Source organism: Brassica rapa, chromosome A06 (assembly GCF_000309985.2).
Source record: "Brassica rapa cultivar Chiifu-401-42 chromosome A06, CAAS_Brap_v3.01, whole genome shotgun sequence".
NCBI classification, from domain to species: Eukaryota; Viridiplantae; Streptophyta; class Magnoliopsida; order Brassicales; family Brassicaceae; genus Brassica; species Brassica rapa.
This window is the reverse complement of record NC_024800.2, coordinates 1,891,428-1,910,306: the sequence shown is the minus strand read 5'-3', so window position 1 is coordinate 1,910,306 and position 18,879 is coordinate 1,891,428. Positions and strand designations below refer to the sequence as shown.

Sequence of the window (18,879 nt, the reverse complement as noted above, 5' to 3'; positions counted from 1 at the left end):
TTATGGGAGGTATTTTGAATTTACAAGTGCATTTTTGAATCAAAAACATTATTAGTATTGATATATTAATTTAATACTTTAATCCAAATCTTTAATAAAACAAATATAAAATACAAATTATGTTTTATATATATATATATATATTTTTTTTATATTTTTGACTATTTACATCTTATTAAATTTGAAGTGCACAAAAAAAAAGAAAAGTTACATCTTATCTGATAAGATTCCAAATATATAAATACAATGCTACGTTTTGATTTTTGTTTATTGCTACGAAACGTTTTAAAAACTTGGGAAAAGGTAAAAATACAGACGACATGACCGACCACTCCTTTTCTCCTGGTTTGCAAGAATCTAATTGAGTTGCTTAATATTTGTTCCAAATTAATATATAGTCTCATCAGAATCATAAATTAATAATCTATCTCTATATAATTTTATATAAGTACTAAATAAAGATATTTTTGTTCATTTTATAGTTACAAAACTCTAATAAAACAAATATAAACATTATTAGTAAAATATGTTTTTTATTTAAAAATACAAATTATGAAAAAACCACAATTAGTTCTTAATAAAAAAATCATGCTCCCAACTGTATCAACAGATTCGTCATTCACCCCTAGAAGACACATATAGGAATAATTAAATACTTTGGCAAAAAAAAAAACATTTTTGTGATGAAGATTCTTAGATGATGATCGTTTTCTATACAAACATGCGGCACCTCTACACCATTGTTTTAATCCCAGGAAAACACGTAGAAATCCATTAACACAAATATTAACATACTTTAGTTAAATATGTAATCCGCGCGGAGCGCGGACACCAGCTCTAGTATGTATAACAAAGTTCAAAGAAATGTTGAACTAGGATTTGGACGAACGCAAAACACAGTGAATCATAAATTTTTTGAAGTCCTTCAAACGACTAAATTGCTTGCTTGTGACTATATCAAAACTCCAACAACAGAAGAATTAAGATAGATTCTAGAACGACTACGTACTAATGGATGAGAGATATTGACTTTATTCTAGTTGTTTTGTTGGAGCTATGAATGAAGTTTATGTTTGCGTTAAAGTGAAGTCTGAAGTTCTATACGAATAAACAGAAAATAATAAACATGTTTTATGTAAATTAAAACTTATGTAAATAATTTCGTGTAATGGTTAAAAATACATTTTTTTGACTAAAGACTTTCAAATGGTTAAAAATATTAGAAGCTAGTATGTTATTTATGTGTAGAACTTTTGTTTTTACGTTAAAATTTTGATACGAAGTGTTTATCAATATAAAGCTTATTTTCACTATCTTGTCGGTGCAAAAAAACGCAATCTTATTGTATTCTATATGTCGAATTTTTTGTTTAATAACATCAAATAAACTCGTTTTAGAAAACTCCAGCTAAATATGAAATTCAAAGAGAAATTTAAAAGCTTGGATGTATGAACGTTTCTCAATCTTGCGAAGTTCAGTTAAGATGGGCTGAGATCTTTCTTAATGGACCGAAGGTGACATATGTCAGCTGATGTTATTTTCTTCTTTTCAAAAAAACTTACAAATTATTATTTTTATTTATATATTTTATTGAGTTTTTTGTTCGTTCTAAAAGTGGTCTCTAATTGTCGACAAAAAAAAAGTGGTCTCTAATTATATAATTTTAAAATTGCTGATATAACTCTGAGCGTATCTAACTAATTAATCAATCACAGTTCCTGTCGTTCCAAAACGGCGCCGTTGCGTGTGATTTTACGATGGTCAACTCGAAAACCCTATAATATGAAATAAGAAGGAAAGAATTGGCCTTTCACACTATTCCTTCCTCTGTTTCGCTTCCTTCCCCTACAGAGAGATTCACGCCTCAACCCCCCCCCCCCCCCCCCCTACCAACTTCCTTTCTCCTCCTTCGGGTTTCGATTCTTCTCCTCCTTCGGATTGCGTTTCTCAATTGGAGTCTCGGTGATCGAAATTGATTGTCGAAATCATCAGCCCTTTAGACTTTTTCAAAGTATGTACCTTTACGGTGATTACGATCGTTTATTCTGATTTTAGAAGAATTTAGAGAGTGAAAGTTGAGGTCTTTGCGATGGATTCGGCGATTGAAATCAGTTCAGACAGTGATGTTGAGATACAAGAAACTAGAACCAATCTTCCTCAAGGTTCTGTTTTTTTTTTCTCACCTATCCTTTGTTACTTGTTTCTCACTTTATGGTGATGTGTGTGTTTTTTTACCTCGCAGGCTCTACGCTTAGACCTCACTTTGTTAGGGGGGCGTCTTTAAATGCAAATGGTCTCACTAGAATGGGACTTCCACTACCCTCTTCACGCAATGGCTTTGAAGCCAAGCCAGTGACTAATGGGTACATTGGATCTTCTCAACAGGATGTTAAAAGGGTTCTTCCACCTTCTCTTACTCGACCTCCTATGCCGTTGAGGCCTGATATTGTTGGTGCGAGTAATGGCAACGGGAGTCAGTTTCGTGGGGTTTATACTGTTACTCCAGCTGTGTCAGCTCCAGGAAACTTTGGTGGTGGTTATGGTGGGTTCCATGATGGGATGGGCATGGGGCGTGTCATTAATGGGGATAGGTTGTTTCCTCCGTCTGGGGCGCATGGAGCAGGTGCTTCTACCTCGCATTTCAATGGTGGAAGTGATCCGTTGCATAGGAATGGCATGGGTGAGGATAGGAGTTCGGAGAATGACGAGAGGCTCATCTATCAGGCTGCACTTCAGGTTTTTATCGTTCTCCCAGCTCTTGGCTTGTGTAGCTCTTATACTAGTTCTCCTTTTTGTGGGTTTAGTACTATGTCTATGTGCAATACACTTCTCTCTTTCATTAGCTTTGTGGTCAGTGGTACTGAACTAGAGAAACGAATGAATGGAGTAGGCTAGTTCCTTTCTGGTTAGTTATACGTCAGAGAGATTAATATGTTACTCTTAGGGTTTAGATGTCTTACTATTACCAATGGTGCTCGAAACAGAATAACATGCCGACTCACTCAGTTTTTGATAATGTGTAAAAGCATTCGTCTCTTGATTCATACTGTTTGTAAAGATTATAATTTCGATATCTTAGAGTTTGGTGCTCTCGCATAATTGCCCTGTATGATATTATCAAGTGCTTAAAATTGTGATAAACAAGTAAGTATTCCTTGCAGAATCTGAATCAACCCAAGTCCGAGGTCGATTTACCTGACGGTCTTCTTTCAGTTCCTCTTATGAAGCATCAGGTACTCATGTTTCTAGTTCATCTTTCAGTATCTGTTTGGAATGGGCTTGCGTACTAAACACTGTTGTTTCTCAGAAAATTGCATTGGCATGGATGTTTCAGAAGGAAACTAGAAGTGCCCCCTGTCTAGGAGGGATACTAGCTGATGACCAGGTTACTTTTAATCGTAATTATTTTCCTGCTAAAGTATTAAGTTTCACTACGTTCCCCTCTCATTCCATTTGGTTTGCTGTGCAGGGCCTTGGTAAAACAATCTCAACAATTGCTCTTATCCTAAAACAAATGCACGAGGCAAAATCAAAGTCTGAGAATTCAAGCAATCAAGTGGCTGAAGCATTGGATCTGGATGCTGATGATGAATCAGAGAATCCATTTGTGAAACAAGAGTCGAAGGCTATAAGTGTTAATGGCGTGAATGGCAGCTTTGGCATGAAGAAAGGCAAGGATGAAGAAGCGAGTACTTCAACAAGGAAATTTAATGGGAAAAGACCAGCAGCTGGCACTTTAATTGTTTGTCCAGCCAGTGTTGTGCGGCAGTGGGCAAGAGAACTCGATGAGAAGGTTACTGAAGAAGCTAAGCTTTCTGTTCTAATCTACCACGGTGGTAACAGGACCAAAGATCCTACTGAGCTAGCAAAGTATGATGTGGTGATGACAACTTACGCTATCGTCTCAAATGAAGTTCCAAAGAAAGCCCTGAAGGATGACGATGAGAATGATGAAAAATATGCCGATAATCATGGTCTCGCCTCTGGCTTCTCCATGAGTAAGAAACGCAAAGAAGTGTTGGGTGCTCCTAAGAAGAGCAAGAAACGAGGCAAGAAAAACGCTGACGAGTCTGACCCTGACTGTGGTGCTCTAGCAAAGGTTGGGTGGTTAAGAGTTGTACTAGACGAAGCTCAGACGATTAAGAACCATAGAACCCAGGTGGCAAGAGCTTGTTGTGGTCTTCGAGCCAAAAGGAGATGGTGTTTGTCTGGAACACCGATTCAAAACACGATAGATGATTTGTATAGCTATTTCAGGTTTCTGAGGTATGATCCATATGCCGTGTACAAGTCATTCTACAGCACAATTAAGGTTCCAATTTCCAGAAATTCCCAAATTGGTTACAAGAAGCTTCAAGCTATTTTGAAGGCTATCATGCTGCGCCGTACCAAAGGTACTTTGACTGTCTCATTAATGTTTTCAGTTGATAAAATTGGTGTCAGGTGATGGGCTTTGTCTTCATAACAGTGTTCTATGCCATAGGCTTTATATCTCTTGAGAGTTTCTATTAATTATCTTCTGATCTACAATCTAGGAACGTTGCTTGATGGTCAGCCTATAATTAATCTACCACCGAAGACAATTAATTTGAGCAAGGTAGACTTTTCGGTAGAGGAGCGGTCTTTCTACACGAAGCTTGAATCCGATTCACGTTCTCAGTTCAAGGTGCTCTTTCTAACAGTTCATCCTTTGTTTATAGCTGTGGTCTGCACAATTTTGTAGTAACTAGCAACTCGATGATATTTATCTTCTCTCTGCAGGCATATGCTGATGCAGGAACTTTGAATCAAAACTATGCGAACATTCTTCTCATGCTTTTACGGTTACGTCAAGCCTGTGACCATCCCCAACTTGTTAAAGGATTCAGCTCAGATTCTGTAGGAAAAGAATCAGAAAAAGCTGCTAAAAAACTTTCTCGGGAGGTTTGTGTTAGCTTGCTGAATCGCTTAGAATCATCTCCCATCTGCCGTGCCTGCAACGTAAGTGCATAATGATGTAGGTTTAAATGATCACGTTCACACCATCTGATTACCTCATCTGTATGTTTTGTCTTCTGTCATTTTGCAGGATCCACCAGAAGCTCCTGTTATTACTTTGTGTGGCCATATATTCTGCTATCAGTGTGTATCAGAATACATCACAGGGGATGAGAACTCGTGCCCTGTATGCAGAGAACAGCTTGCGCATGATGTTGTTTTCTCCAAGTCTACTCTTCGAACCTGTGCCGCTGATGATATTGGTTGTAGTTCTTCCTCACATGCTAAAGGTCTTAACAAAGCAGCTTTTCAGAATGGCGAGTTCAGCTCGTCAAAAATCAAAACTGTCTTAGATATTCTGCAGTCGCTTTCTAACCAAGGAAGAGGTCCAAACTCAACTCAGAACGGTGGAATGCCTTCTTCCTCGCTGCCATATGACGTCGATGATGACGATGATGTGACCATTATAGAGCAAACGAGTGTGCCTTCAACTCCTCCTTGCAACCAAGCGCCAGTGAAAACGATCATCTTTTCTCAGTGGACTAGTATGCTTGACGTGCTCGAGTTCTCTCTAAATGAAAAGACTATAGAGTTCAGAAGATTAGATGGTACAATGAGTCTAGCTGCTAGAGACAGAGCTGTCAAAGAATTCAGCAACGATCCAGATGTAAGTCAATCTAACTTTTTAAACTTGATTTCTCCTAAGCAATTGAGTATATGTTATGTTCCCTGCTTTTTATCACAGGTAAAAGTGATGATAATGTCTCTAAAAGCTGGAAACCTTGGGCTGAATATGGTTGCTGCAAGTCATGTCATTCTTCTTGATCTTTGGTGGAATCCAACTACTGAGGATCAAGCTATTGATCGAGCACATCGTATTGGACAAACTCGACCAGTTACTGTTACTCGTATTACGATAACAAATACGGTTGAGGATAGAATTTTGGCTCTCCAGGTATGGTTTCTTTGCTTCTAACTGTACATGTTTCCCCTCAGTTTCTCATTCCTGGCTCTTTGATTATTTTTTGTATCATCAGGAAGAGAAAAGAGCAATGGTTGCATCTGCCTTTGGTGAAGACCATGGTGGAGGCTCTGCAACTCGACTAACAGTAGATGATCTCAAATATCTTTTCATGGTGTAGACAACTTTGGTTTAGCGTATTTCTAAATCTCCGGTTTACCAAGTTTCACTTCCAGAGTTTTGATCATGAAGAAACCTTTGAGCTGCATTTTATGTTCTTCAGGTTCACAGATTGGAATTGAGCAAATTTGTAAATAACTCTTTTCTTTTTCATAGTTATATACATCAGACTACCCTTTGGAGAAAGTGCATGTGTTCTCATTGTAATCTAAATATACACCAACTTAGTTTCATTCATACACAACAGAATCATATCCTGTAAGAAGGTCAAACTTATTCTTTGCAACAGTTTTGAGTTCTGAGATCATGATTTAATAATTGTAGATAGTGGCTATTTAAAAAAAAATTGTTTAAACATTCGAAAAATCAGTCTAGGTGTCTGCCTATAAATATTTAGAACATTGATTGTAGTCTTGTAGAGGAAACTATTGAAGAACATGAATAGAACATACATGTAGTTATCATCAGCTCAAAAGGCATATATGCAGAGGCAGTTAGAAACACTGGCCAAAATAAGAAATAGAGACAGTCACATCATGAAACAATTAAGATTGTGTCCCTATGTATAACAAAAGAAAAGGAGTCTCTGCTCTTTAACAAAAGAGAACACACATGTGTTTATATATCATTCATCTTCTTTCACTTCCTGCATCTCCAAGCTGATACAGAATATAGAGGTCTATCTTGCCAGCAAATCACAGCACACCCACTCTCTTCTTTGATCATATACCCATCAAAACCATACCCTTGAAGCAACCTCCTAGCTTGCAACATCGCAAAATAGCTAAGAGGAACATTCCCAAAACCAGCCAAATCAATCCTCTGGCTCCATTTCTCAAGCTTCTCATGTCTTTCCTTTCTCTCAGATCCCTCGCACGCTATGATGTTCTTGATCTCTTCCCCGAAAAACATCTTCTCCACTTTGATCCTATCTTGCCAAGTCCTTGGAACTTTTGCTTCCAAGCAATCAAACAACGCTGCGTAGGTGTAGAGTGATTCTAATAGCCTCTCCATCAGTGTAGACCCGTTGTGGTCTGAGTCTTGCTCAGTGACCACCATGATCTTTGGAGACAAACTCCACATTGCATTGAGGAATCTATCAATCCTTCCTGAGCTAGGTAGAGGCAAAGATGAAGCTGAGTCGCCTCTTAGGCTGCATCCATTCTTTCTCAAGATATCATCATCAGAGGCCAAGAAGTTATGCAACTGAAGAACCGAGCTGACGGCTAAGGCCTCTCCTGTCTTAACACGCAGCTGGTCTACGTTTAAAGACTCTAAACTACTCACAACGGGATTAAACTGAAACGGGATGTCGAGCTTCTCCGCTTCCTCAGTGAGTCTATGAGCCATTTGATCAAGCACTTCCTTGTGGCGATGAACACAAGTGATCCTCAAATGCGGTGGACCTTCAGGCCTAGAGTTAAAATCTTGAATCAAAGCAAGCCACTGAGCAGGCTCACAAGCATCGAGATCAATCACATGAACCATCTTCTCTCCTTCCATAGCCTCGAGTATAGCTCGGTTAGTGAGCAGGTAAGACACTTTGAGTATAGGGAACATATCAAAGAACAATCTCCTGACATGAACCTCCTCGGAGACGTTGCTGGTCTTTCTCTGAGTTGCGTTGAGCGCCTTGTAGAGACCAGGCCAAGACTTGAGGATTCTGTTAGCTAGCGCTTCGGTGAAGTAAGCTGCGACTCGCTGCATCGTGTCGCCGTCAGGGGAAGAGAGGAGAGAGAGCTGCTCGAGCGCTGCGTTTGCGTTTTGGAGGCTGCCTGAGGCCACGTGGTTGGCGCAGGTTAGCAGGAGGTGGATCAAGTAGAGACCGCGCTCCTCTGGTTTGAGGTCTTTGAAGGGTGATGAGGGAGAAGAGAGGAGAGCTGGTCTTGTGAGTGACATGGTTGAGAAGACTTGGAGTGGTGATGAAGCTACAGAGGATGTTCCATTGTCTTCTTGAAGCATAGCCACAACCATTGAAGGCCAAAAGGTCAATCCTTTTAATGGAAAGTTGGAACTTTGCGACGAGAAGAACCAAACCCAAGATTCGAAATACTTTTAAAGATCCAGAGAATCTGCAGTTTTTAATAAAAAGAGCATAAATGGTTAAAGAACAGAGGAACAAGGGTTTTAAATGTTCTTGATATAGAAAGTACAGATTTTTAAACCTATAGATAGTAATAGAAAGACAACAACTGATTAGAACTGTCTGAATTTGATAAAGAAAAGGAAAGAAACAAGAAACTTACTTGATTTTTGCATCAATGGAAAGAACAAAAAAAACAAATGAATTTAGAAGAAAATGTGAAGGTTTTATATTTCTTTTGTTGGGTGAGTTATACTTCTATCTATGTAATTTGTGGGTAAGAACAAAGAAGTCTCTAGTGGGTTATCTTGTGAGTTATAGCGTGTGTATGTGTGTGTGGATTGTAACTAAAAAACACTAAAACAGAGGTATTGTTCCTTTTGGTTCTACGTACCAGACAATGCGTGATAGTTGGTTTTGTCTTCTTCCTTGTTGTTTTTTTTGTGTTCTTTTCTTTCTCTTTCGTTTTAAGGAATTAAATAAAAATAGTCAAAGTTTCAATCTCATTGTTAAACTATAGTTATTGTTATGTTCACATTCACATGGTACTAGTTGTACTACATGAATAGTCACACATCTAAGCCCACGTATCAACATTTCTGTCCATTAGAAATTTAGAATCAAAACAAGATATTACAAAGAGTAGCCTCACCTGTAATTTTCTTGAAAATAATAAGGTAATTTCCAGATATGTGTTTGATTAGTTCTTGATTTACTTTTGAATCATGGTTCTTGATTTAGAGAAACTAGAAAAGAAGGAAAGTTAGATGAGATTACCCAAAAAGAAAAGAAAGTTAGATGATGCAAGAAGTTCAATGAACCCATTTGTCATTATATCTTTTGGCATTTTCTCATTACATAATTTGAGTTTGGAGCCTCCACTTTTATGGTTTTTGTTTCCACATGAGGTGGATTTGGAATCATGACTGTTTTCCAATTATAAAAACAAAAAATCTTTTGTTTTAGGTAAAAAGGTGTTTTGGAAAAATATGATTCTGAGAAGGAACCGTCCAAACACACCTTAACAAAGACAAAGCATAACCCCAAAACCATCTCTTTTGTTTTTGTTGTCTTGTTAAAAAAATATTTATATTTATAAAATTGAGATGATGGCTTGAAGGTTGGTTGTGGGGATTTGTCTGTCTTCTTCTTTGAATGTTCATTGTCTTTTCGTAACTTTTTATTTGTCCGTTTTCTTTGTTTTAAATGCCCACATTTTGTCCTTTTTCTTTGTTTTAAATGCTCACCTTTTGTCATTTTCTTCTATTTCTCTCTCTATTTGTTTTTACTGTAATCAGATTTTAAACTAAAAAAAACATTGACCAAGATTCTCTAGAAAAGAATGACATTAATTTACTGTTAAAAGCTCTGATCTGGAGAATATACTAGTAAAATAGTTTAAAAGGATAAAAGTATAACTAAAGAAATAGTAGTATTTTAGTTTTATTTAATCGTAATTTTGATTAAAAATTATATAATGATAAATTATGTTTATTGTAATATAAGATCTCATAATATGCAAAGATAAACCACGATTTTGTGAAGTTCATACCAATACAAATTCTCTCTTTTTTGAGATCATAAATTGGAAAAGTGGAATCAATTGAAAATAGTAGTATAAATTAATTCTTCTACGTCAGAAGATTTGGGTTTCAATTCTAAGAGAAGAAGGAATTACGTGAATTAATGAAGAAACATTTTACAAGAGATCTGCATCATGGTGCAAGAAATACCATCAAACATAGATCTGATAGGGCGGTTCAGGTGATGCAGCCAAACATGAATCTTTATAAGACATTGTCAGCTGTAGAATCGTCTATAATATTTATCATAGTTTGTATTAGCATAATATATCCGGTGTAAAAAAAAAGACAGAAGGATGACCTTTGTGAAAGAAACACGAAAACCTTTTTGTGTATATTGTCAACACATTTTTAAGGAATTTTCAAACAAATAATATTAATACTTTAATACAATTTAGTTATATATCTAAGACGTGCACAAAAAAGGTTATTTATATCTAAGTTTTAATAACAGAATCAAAACTATAACACTCGTGAAAATACAAGTGTTTCTATGGATTTTCATAAGATTCTCAAAAATTCTCATATCAGTATTTATTTTCACTTTTTCTTTTTTTTTTTTTCTTTTAACTGGCTCTCATATTGAAATAAAGAAAAAAAACAGAAATTACAGAAACAAACAAAGGAAGATATTGTATTCTTTAATATTTTTTGACTGGCTTTCATATTATATTTTCACTCTCTCTTCTTTTTAAAATATTTTTTACTTACAAAAACTTCATGTGAGAGACTTGCAATATAAATGTTCTAAAGACATCAATAATAGTAGATATTTTGAAGATTTCTCATTAATAATTAAAGAATAAAGTAAAAGAAAGAGAAAATGAAAATGAAAAAAAATATCTGGTTCAAAAGACTAGTTGAATTTTATAAGAACATTATTCTACACAAAAAATATTAATTTTGTGTTGAAAAAATAATTTTACCCTTGTCACTTTTTAATCATCAAAGTTTTTCAAATATTAGAATGTGTAGAATTTGTTACCATTGCTGATGGCTACTATACAAAGTTGAATTGGTATATTAAAAAAAAAGGAGTTTTAGGGTAGCTTATTCTATGAAATGAAAAGCGGTACAATAAAATATAATAACTTATTCTAGAAATTTTTTTAGCTTTATAAATCAGCATAAAAATTGTCTCAACTAATGCATCAAAGAAGCTTCAAATAACCCTGAACCAGTCATCGTCTCTCTTGGCTCGATCAAAGAGAAGTAAGGCAAGAACTGGTTCAAGCAACCGTGGGGAGAACTACAAAGATTTATTTTGTCCTTAAATGTGTATTTGTTTTGGAGAGACATGGAGAGAAGCCGTTGAATACAGCAACACTGATAAGAATTTTGGAGAAAAACATTAGAAACAGATTTGCTTCAGTTCAGCAAATGGGAGACGCAAAGATGGAGAATGGGCTCAGTTTCTGGTTTTCAACAAGATTAGATGCAAGTTCATAGATGAGTATAGATTAAGAAAAGAGTGAAAAAATTCTTATATATGTAGCATTGTAAATATGTAAACAAAGGGGTTTTTTGGATTGAATAAAATTTAACATTCATTCAAAAAAAAAAAATGTGTATTTGTTTTCCTTATACACTCTTATATGAGCTTGAATTTTACTAGAAGTTAAGAGTCCCATTTAGAAACAAGTGGTTTCTTGTTGCATTCCTGATCGTAAACGGCAACAGGAGGGTTCTCGTATGAATTTCGATTGGTTCATACCTGTAATGTTAAGTCAATTCATTTATATAGATGAACAAAACATTCATGTATCAGCAGATTGTAACATACTAGCATTAGAGGGGTTCTGCGGTGAAGAACTACGTGAAATGTTAGGTTCTGAGGCACATCTTTATGGATCAACATTGTGTTGATGTATAAGTAGCATATAGTGTGAAAGACCGAGACTGCAAGAATGTTCCTGAGCTTGGGCATAGTCATGTAATGGAACTCAGAATGATGTTCACTGGATCTATCTATACTCTCCATTTCATCTGTAAATCATACTTTTCATTGATGAAACTGTGAATCTGTACCAGTATACACCTCAGAAACAAAATGGTTTTACAAATTAATGTATTTGATGATCATCTCTTTTCTTCTTCTTCGTCAAACTCATACGTATATTCCTAAAATAACCTCCTTGGGGACAGTTTCAACCATCCAGGGTGGCCTTTAAACGCAAAAAAAAAAACTACATTACTGAATGAAAACAAGGGATATAAAGAATCGGCTAAATAATAATATAAAAGATGGCTCACTTGTTTAGTATGAAATTGAACGTTCCTTGTGACGCACGTCTAAGAAGAGCTTCCCTTGCCTCTACTGCGATCCCTTGAGGCTGCGTCAAGACATCATACTTCAACGTAAACAAACAAACCTTCACATCGATTTTGTAAATATACAGAGAGAGAAAGAGAGAGAGAGAGACACCTCTTCTGGAAACCAAACCCCTGGTTGTGTACTTCCTTCAAGCATTGCTACGACAAAAGCCGCAGTTGAAACCCCAACGGCTCTGCAAACTCAAGAGATTAAGATTCTTAAAGACAGCTCTATGCAGGCCTTGTCGCATGCCTATTTACAAGGATGAAAAGGAGACTCACACGGATAGTTTTTTATGACTATACAACCCAACTGCGACTCGTCCATCCGAGCACTCCAAATCAACCTTCCCAACGAGGTTAAGATGAGAAACAACGAGTGACAAACCCAAAATAAACTTACTGTAAATAGTTTTTGCCCCCCTACCCTCATGGAGACACGCTCTCCAGAAAAGCTATCCGTGGCTCTAACGACAGGGTCGAACAGGTCCACCATTTGTTGGACTTTGGTTCTGTCTCTAAGGACCTCCTAAACCAAGCATAGCAATTTCATTACATAAAAGATAAAAGATAAAAGATATGATATGAAACTATTGATTCAAGAAAGGGATACCTGTGGTAAGAGCTTTGTCATGATCTCCATTCCCCAGTTCCAGAAGAAAGGAGAGGTGCCGAATCGAGCACTGACAGTTGGCACTCCTAGAACTTCATGAGTTGATCTTACTTCTGGCAAGTTCCTAACCAAAAACAGCCACTGTTCTAAGCAAAAGATGACAATGGAATGGAGCTTTTTGATATGGAGGAGGGAGGGACTTACAAAAGGTAAACATCTCTTTTGCGTATGCCTTTTCCAAAATCAACGTTTATCATTCCACTGTAGGGTTTTAGTTTCACCTTCTCTCCTGATCAAAGTCCCCACAATATAAGATTCACAGTAGAATAGAGAGATATGATTTCACTAAAGTTCTATAAACACTTGCCTTGTTTATATGCTGTAACTTCCTCACCAAGAAGTAGAAAACTCGTTGCTAATATTGTAGGACCTGCACCACCAGTTCCTGCTGTATAATAGGAGAATCTGACATTGCATCATGGATGGGACAAGTAGAAGAAGTAAGATTCTACTAAAACAAAAATATTTTTTTTGCAATAATAAACATCTGAGGAAGTTACTTGTGTTACCTCAATTTCTCTGGCTTCCCTTTGTCTTCACTTCTTGCTGCAGCGACCATTTCTGCCGCCATCACTATTAAGGAAATTAAACAAGCTTTGCATCAATGAAACTGTAACTCAAATATAAAAGCAAGAGGGAGATATAGCCACCATTGCTAACTCCTGGATATATTCCAGCTGTTGTAATCGCCGGGACATTGGCAGCAAGGGCCTCTGCCTGAAGAGATTTTGCGCGGAAAGCGTAGCTTGTGTCATCACAAACATCTATATAAGCAGTCTGTTGCAGACATGAACCAAAAATAAAATAACAAATAAATCTGTAAGTTTCATCGAACTCATTCAGACAGTCAAGGTAAAGATTCTGTGACATAGACAATGTTTTTTTTACCTTATCCTCACCTTGGTCTTTATGGCAGCTTCAAGAACAGTGCACTTAGGAGCTTGCTGGAAAGGTCCAGCAGCATGAACTACAAGATCAACGTCTGCATTAACACACACTTCACGGTCAATACTCAAGAACAAGACAAAACATAAAACCTAATTAACATTGTCTAATTCATCAACAGTGTCAATTTAATCCTAGAATTCCTCTATAGATAACTAGAATGTTATCTCGAATGCAAGAAGATAAACAGAAACACAGATAAATAAACAAAAGTAAACGACACAAAGGTTCACCAAATTGGCTATGTCCACGGACATGAACACAACATATATATAGGGATTATTCAGAATCAAATCCAATAAAAGGTGACTAAACAGAAAACCTCAGCCCATCAAAATCCCTATCTATGTGCTGTACTCAAAGACTCAAGGCATATAAACATACTAACAAGTCCAATTGTCCAAAATTCACATCAAAATTCAAGCATATAGACAAAACTGAGCTGTGTTTGGTAAAGTCAAAACCCCAAGATAGACACTAAACTTGTCTAAATTCATTACCAATGTAAATTTCAAGCATATAGACAAAACTGATATGTATTTAGTGTAGTGAAAACACTAAGATAGATCCTAAAATTATCTAAATTTATTACCAGTGTCAACTGCAAGTATATAGACCAAACTGATTATGTGTTTGGTGAAGCGAACCAAACCTTTTAAACTTGTCTGAAGCATATTAGCGTCATTGATATCCACTTTACAAAACTCAGAGTTCTCTCCCAGCTTAGCCACCATTGCTTCACCTTTCTCTCTGTTCCGTCCAGCGACGACGATCTTAAGCTTGGGACAGAGCTTCGAGAGAGCAACAGCCGTAGACCCGCCGACCCGACCCGTTCCGCCCAGCACCAAGACCCGGTAGTTCCTCGTAGGATCCGCGAGCTTGACCTCCGGAGCTACGCCGTCGTATTTCGTTTCGTTTGAGGAAGATGCTCGTACCGTCGTCGCTCTGTACGGATGATGAAGGGGCAGAACTCGCGCCATCATCTCTCTCGCCTGTTTCCACTCATCACTCAATCTCGTTAGCAAGTTTTATCGAAGGCGGTGACGTGGCAACCGTCTGGTGATTGATGACGTGTCGGAATCTCGGCGGGATAAATGAATCACGCCTTGTGAGCCAGTGAAATACATGGGCTTTTAAGTGCCACGTTGGTAAATTATAGGGCCTAATAAATAAATTGGGGTCTTAAAAGAAAAAATGGATATTGTCAATTAAACAAAGAATGGGCCTTGGGGCTCTCTCTCTCCCCTCTCTGTTCTCTCTTTCATACTTTTCACAGGGAGGAGATTGAGATGAGAGTCGGTGTCTTCGCTTGATGCCGGTTCGTGTACGGCGGTCAGCTTCCCTTCCGTCAGGATCGTCTCCGACATCCGTTTGCCTTTCAAGGGATGGATTGTGCGGCTTTTGACTCTGGGGCTCATCCTTTCTCAGGATGTGGTCGCCGGCTTTTGACTCTGGCGATCCACCTTCCCCTCCGGTGGTTTCGGCCGGCTTTGCTCCGGGTTAATCTCGGATTTGTTTTCTTCTTGCCTGATCTATGCTTTTGAGCTTTAAGATTCATTCTATCATCAATCTTCTGTGATTGAGGACATGCAATTGAATCCCGTTTATAAAGCATAGATCTGTCCTTGTCTAGATCGACAGCGTTAATATGGTTTGGTGATTTTGGGAGGTTCTGTTTCTTGGAGCTTCCTTCACCCTCTTGGTTTCCGGTGGTTTAAGAGCTTCCGGCGAAGATCTATTCTGTCGGTGTTGTGCTAAGTTCCTCTCGTCGTTAGTGGTGTCTCTAATTCCGGGTTCCTGTTTCCGGTGTGTTTCCGGTGGAACATGCCGATTAGAGCCTCCGTTGATGACTTTCCGGCCGGCGAAGTTCTGTGGCGGCTTGACCAGCGGGTTCGTGTCCCTCCCACGCTTAGGTTCCAACGCGTGGATGAGGTCGAGCTGATCCATCTCCTTCCCTTCGGGCCTTTGGTGACCGGGCTTTGTTTGGGCCTCGTGGTCCTTAAGTTTGCCCATTCTTGGGCCTTGTTTTGTTGTTGGTCTATGGCCTTTCTTTTGGATTTCTGTTGTAAATTTGACTTTGTTTAATATTATTCCAGTGGCAAAAAAAAAAAAAAACAAAGAATGGGCCTTATAAATAATAGATGTTTCCTTTTTCTTTTTCTTTTTTATTGTTTCAATCAGTTTTGACTGTGGGTCGCTCTTCTAATATGTTAAAAACCGGATTTGAATAAAATGGTAAATATGACTGGTCAAACTCGTTAAAACTAGTCTATATGAGTTTGTTTAATTTACTGATAAAAAAAAACTCGTTAAAACAGGTGATCTGATTCAATATTAGAATCCAATTTTTTCAGATCAAATATAAAAATTGAAATTAAAAAAATCAGAAGAATCATATTATTTTAATATATATCTAAATAAATTAGTTTTATTTTATTTTAGAGTTTTAGAGTTTTATTTTATTTTATATAATTTTTAGATTCTTACAATGACATAAAGTCTTATAAAAATATTTTATAGCTATACATATATAGTTATTTAATTTAAAACTAAATTAAAAATTTGAAACCTGGTTGAACTGATTGGACTGGTCTGACTATTGCCGGTCCGGTTTTAATTGTATCATTTTTCTTTCAAATATTCCATAAGATCTAAATATAATTGTTTTGTTGTGATTCTGGAACTCATATCTTTTGTTTTTCAAAATAGGAAGTTCATATTTGATATACAGATGTTTTCCAAAAACAATTAGAAAAAATGAAAATTTTGATAAAATAAAACCGATGCTTTCAAGACTAGCGAGCACTCAAAATAAAAGATCATTGATCCTCTTCTCCGAGGCACGCATTTTGGACAGCTCGCATCTGTGCCAAAATGTCGGTAATAATTTCAAATAGGCCTGATGTGAAATTAAATTAATAAGCTTGTTGGAAAAAAACGGTAGTATTCAAGTCGACACGGGAAGGCGAAGAGAGTGTTCCGTCAGCGTATGGTAAGCATGTGACGTGTCATGTCACGTGACCACAAACACGTCCGGAACCGAGACCAAAACGCGGAGAACCTCTAGGCTTCCGAGGTAGACCCCAAAGAAGGGTCAAACTGGTAAATATAAAGAAACCTGTGGGTCCTACTGTTGAGTGGCAGTGAGCTGTCAAACTGGGGACTAGCGCTTTTCTTCTACTTCCTCTTCTTCTCTTTTTCTTTTGGGGTTAAACGGCAACGTGTGTTTTCATGGACTCTGACGCTGTTTGTCCCTCCTTCACCATTGTAAGATATTTTAAAATTTCCCAACTATATAAACTTTTTTTTTTCTCTAAAAATGATGAAAAAACTATAATGTAAAATCAAAATTGCCAGCTGCTATGCGGCTGTTCGCCACATTCATACACCAAACCAAAAGGACATTCGGTACTATTGATTATTGAAGTATCAATACTTCCTTTAATTTATCTAATAATGTATTTTTGTTTTTGAAATCCCACAGATTTCAAACTAAAATTAGCTAAAATAGTTAAACTATGTATAATAATGAATGTTTAAGTTAAATTTGTGACTTGTTATTTTCATGATAAATGAATATTGTTTAGACTAATTGAATAAAATTGATGTTAAGTTGAAAAACGAAGAGAAATATATTTGTCGTTTTGGTTCTCAATGTTTAAAAATATATCATTGCTGTTTATGAGTAATGAATTAAATTAATGTATTTTGTAAACTTATAAGAGATCACTTAATTTATTTTACTTTTAGGTTGGGGGTTGCTCATCATTTTCTAGAAACGTTATCAATGCTTCCGCCGATTAGTTTACAAATGACGATCAACCGTTATGTGAATTAATTAACTAATTTAAATAAACAACTACGAAATTGCGCACAATAATGGATGGCTGCCACAAAATAATAGTGCCAATGGAAAAATCACATAAAATTGTCAAGTTGGCTACTGCTACAAAAAAAGGAAAGAAATTTAGAAAACTACAAATTCAGCCCCTTTACATTACTGGCTGGTTATTGGACTAGATTCGGCCACGAGTCATTATCAGTAATGTTTGCTCAAAAGGAGGAGAGATTATTAGTATTTACTGATTAATTATTTGATGGTTAGAACTAATATTAGTTGGTCAAGAGGGATTCCCAACGGCAGCAAAAAGTAGCACGCCGTTGAAATTATATTCAATGAAGAGTCTTATTAAAATCGACCGGTCAAAGGTCAACCGGGGGTCACTACTCTCTTTACTTTTTATTTATTTATTTATTTTATCTTTTAAAATGACGAGAGAATTTGAATGCAAGTAGTTACGTTTGGTATTTGTAACTCACCTTAGAGCATCTCCAATGTTCACCTCTATAATTTTCTCTAAAATAGAGATCTCTATTATAGAAGTAAAAATGCTCCAATGTATGCCTCTATAATAGAGTTTCTCTATTTTAGAGAAAAATATAAAGGAAAGTTACTTTTTGCCTCTATATTTAGAGGTGAAAATATCATATCTCTATATTTTCCTCTATAAATAGAGGAACTCTATTATAGAGCCATACATTGGAGCATTTTCACCTCTATAATAGAGTTTCTCTATTTTAAGGGAAAATATAGAGATAGAAATAGAGGTGGGTTGGAGATGGTCTTAGAGCATCTCCAACCCACCTCTATTTCTATCTCTATAATAACATTTAGAAGTAAAATCACTCCAACCTATCTTTATTTTTGTCTCTAAAATAGAGATTGCTATTTTCTCCTCTATTTATAGAGGAAGAAATAACATTTCTCTATATTTTGCTCTATATGTAGAGATCTATATTTTAGAGAAATACATTGGAGTAAAACCCACCTCTATTATAGAGTTCCTTTATTTTAAAGGTAAAAATAGAGAAATACATTGGTGATGGTCTTAGAGTGCCATTAAAGGAAAAGAGTAAAGACTATTGAGAAGAACGGAGGTGATCATGAATTTTGATTTTGTTATGATTTTTATTCAGTCTGAAAATTAAAAATCAGTAACATATACGAAAAAAACAAATATAAACTAGATGACTTTCTGCGGCAATAGTATAATATCAAATATCCATATTTAGTAAAATCTTTCTAGAACAATATTTTTTTTACTAAATTTAACTTTATTTATGCGAATGATATCAAATATCCATTTTAAAATGTTGATTTTAC

At 36.4% G+C, this 18,879-nt stretch overlaps 3 protein-coding genes and 1 long non-coding RNA gene across 4 annotated transcripts; 2 read left to right on the top strand and 2 right to left on the bottom strand.

Moving 5' to 3' along the window:
- The first annotated feature begins 1,739 nt into the window (after positions 1-1,739).
- Positions 1,740-6,394, top strand: LOC117125856 (helicase-like transcription factor CHR28). The gene is made up of 10 exons (XM_033272545.1): positions 1,740-2,162; positions 2,243-2,736; positions 3,162-3,233; positions 3,308-3,385; positions 3,470-4,394; positions 4,536-4,666; positions 4,762-4,980; positions 5,069-5,644; positions 5,723-5,932; positions 6,015-6,394. The coding sequence occupies exons 1-10, from the start codon at positions 2,090-2,092 to the stop codon at positions 6,117-6,119; spliced, it is 2,883 nt and encodes a 960-aa protein (XP_033128436.1). The 5' UTR covers positions 1,740-2,089; the 3' UTR covers positions 6,120-6,394.
- Positions 6,395-6,531: 137 nt separating this feature from the next.
- Positions 6,532-11,525, bottom strand: LOC117125857 (scarecrow-like protein 3). Its single transcript, XM_033272552.1, has 2 exons — positions 8,365-11,525; positions 6,532-8,190 (listed from the first exon to the last, which is right to left on the bottom strand). Exon 2 carries the CDS (start codon positions 8,090-8,092, stop codon positions 6,758-6,760), a length of 1,335 nt encoding a protein of 444 aa, XP_033128443.1. The 5' UTR covers positions 8,093-8,190; positions 8,365-11,525; the 3' UTR covers positions 6,532-6,757.
- Positions 11,526-11,764: 239 nt separating this feature from the next.
- On the bottom strand, positions 11,765-14,735 carry LOC103871347. Its single transcript, XM_009149591.2, has 12 exons — positions 14,368-14,735; positions 13,670-13,752; positions 13,421-13,547; positions 13,280-13,343; positions 13,078-13,175; positions 12,915-12,999; positions 12,711-12,834; positions 12,525-12,626; positions 12,380-12,444; positions 12,210-12,291; positions 12,038-12,117; positions 11,765-11,949 (listed from the first exon to the last, which is right to left on the bottom strand). Exons 1-12 carry the CDS (start codon positions 14,696-14,698, stop codon positions 11,892-11,894), a joined length of 1,299 nt encoding a protein of 432 aa, XP_009147839.1. The 5' UTR covers positions 14,699-14,735; the 3' UTR covers positions 11,765-11,891.
- A 234-nt stretch (positions 14,736-14,969) lies between these two features.
- Positions 14,970-15,830, top strand: LOC117125866. The gene is made up of 2 exons (XR_004448320.1): positions 14,970-15,214; positions 15,349-15,830. It is a non-coding gene; the product is annotated as an uncharacterized LOC117125866 (long non-coding RNA).
- Positions 15,831-18,879: the final 3,049 nt, after the last annotated feature.

What these genes read in the sequence shown, in the direction of transcription:
- LOC117125857 (XM_033272552.1), bottom strand. Translation starts at nt 8,092, where the DNA reads ATGGTTGTGGCTATGCTTCAAGAAGACAATGGAACATCCTCTGTAGCT.
- LOC117125856 (XM_033272545.1), top strand. Translation starts at nt 2,090, where the DNA reads ATGGATTCGGCGATTGAAATCAGTTCAGACAGTGATGTTGAGATACAA. An exon ending in TAGAACCAATCTTCCTCAAG is followed by an intron (nt 2,163 to 2,242) that starts GTTCTGTTTTTT and finishes TTTACCTCGCAG; the next exon opens with GCTCTACGCTTAGACCTCAC. An exon ending in CCATCTGCCGTGCCTGCAAC is followed by an intron (nt 4,981 to 5,068) that starts GTAAGTGCATAA and finishes GTCATTTTGCAG; the next exon opens with GATCCACCAGAAGCTCCTGT.
- LOC103871347 (XM_009149591.2), bottom strand. Translation starts at nt 14,698, where the DNA reads ATGATGGCGCGAGTTCTGCCCCTTCATCATCCGTACAGAGCGACGACG. An exon ending in ATATCCAGGAGTTAGCAATG is followed by an intron (nt 13,344 to 13,420) that starts GTGGCTATATCT and finishes TTTCCTTAATAG; the next exon opens with TGATGGCGGCAGAAATGGTC. An exon ending in GGGTTTGGTTTCCAGAAGAG is followed by an intron (nt 12,118 to 12,209) that starts GTGTCTCTCTCT and finishes GTCTTGACGCAG; the next exon opens with CCTCAAGGGATCGCAGTAGA.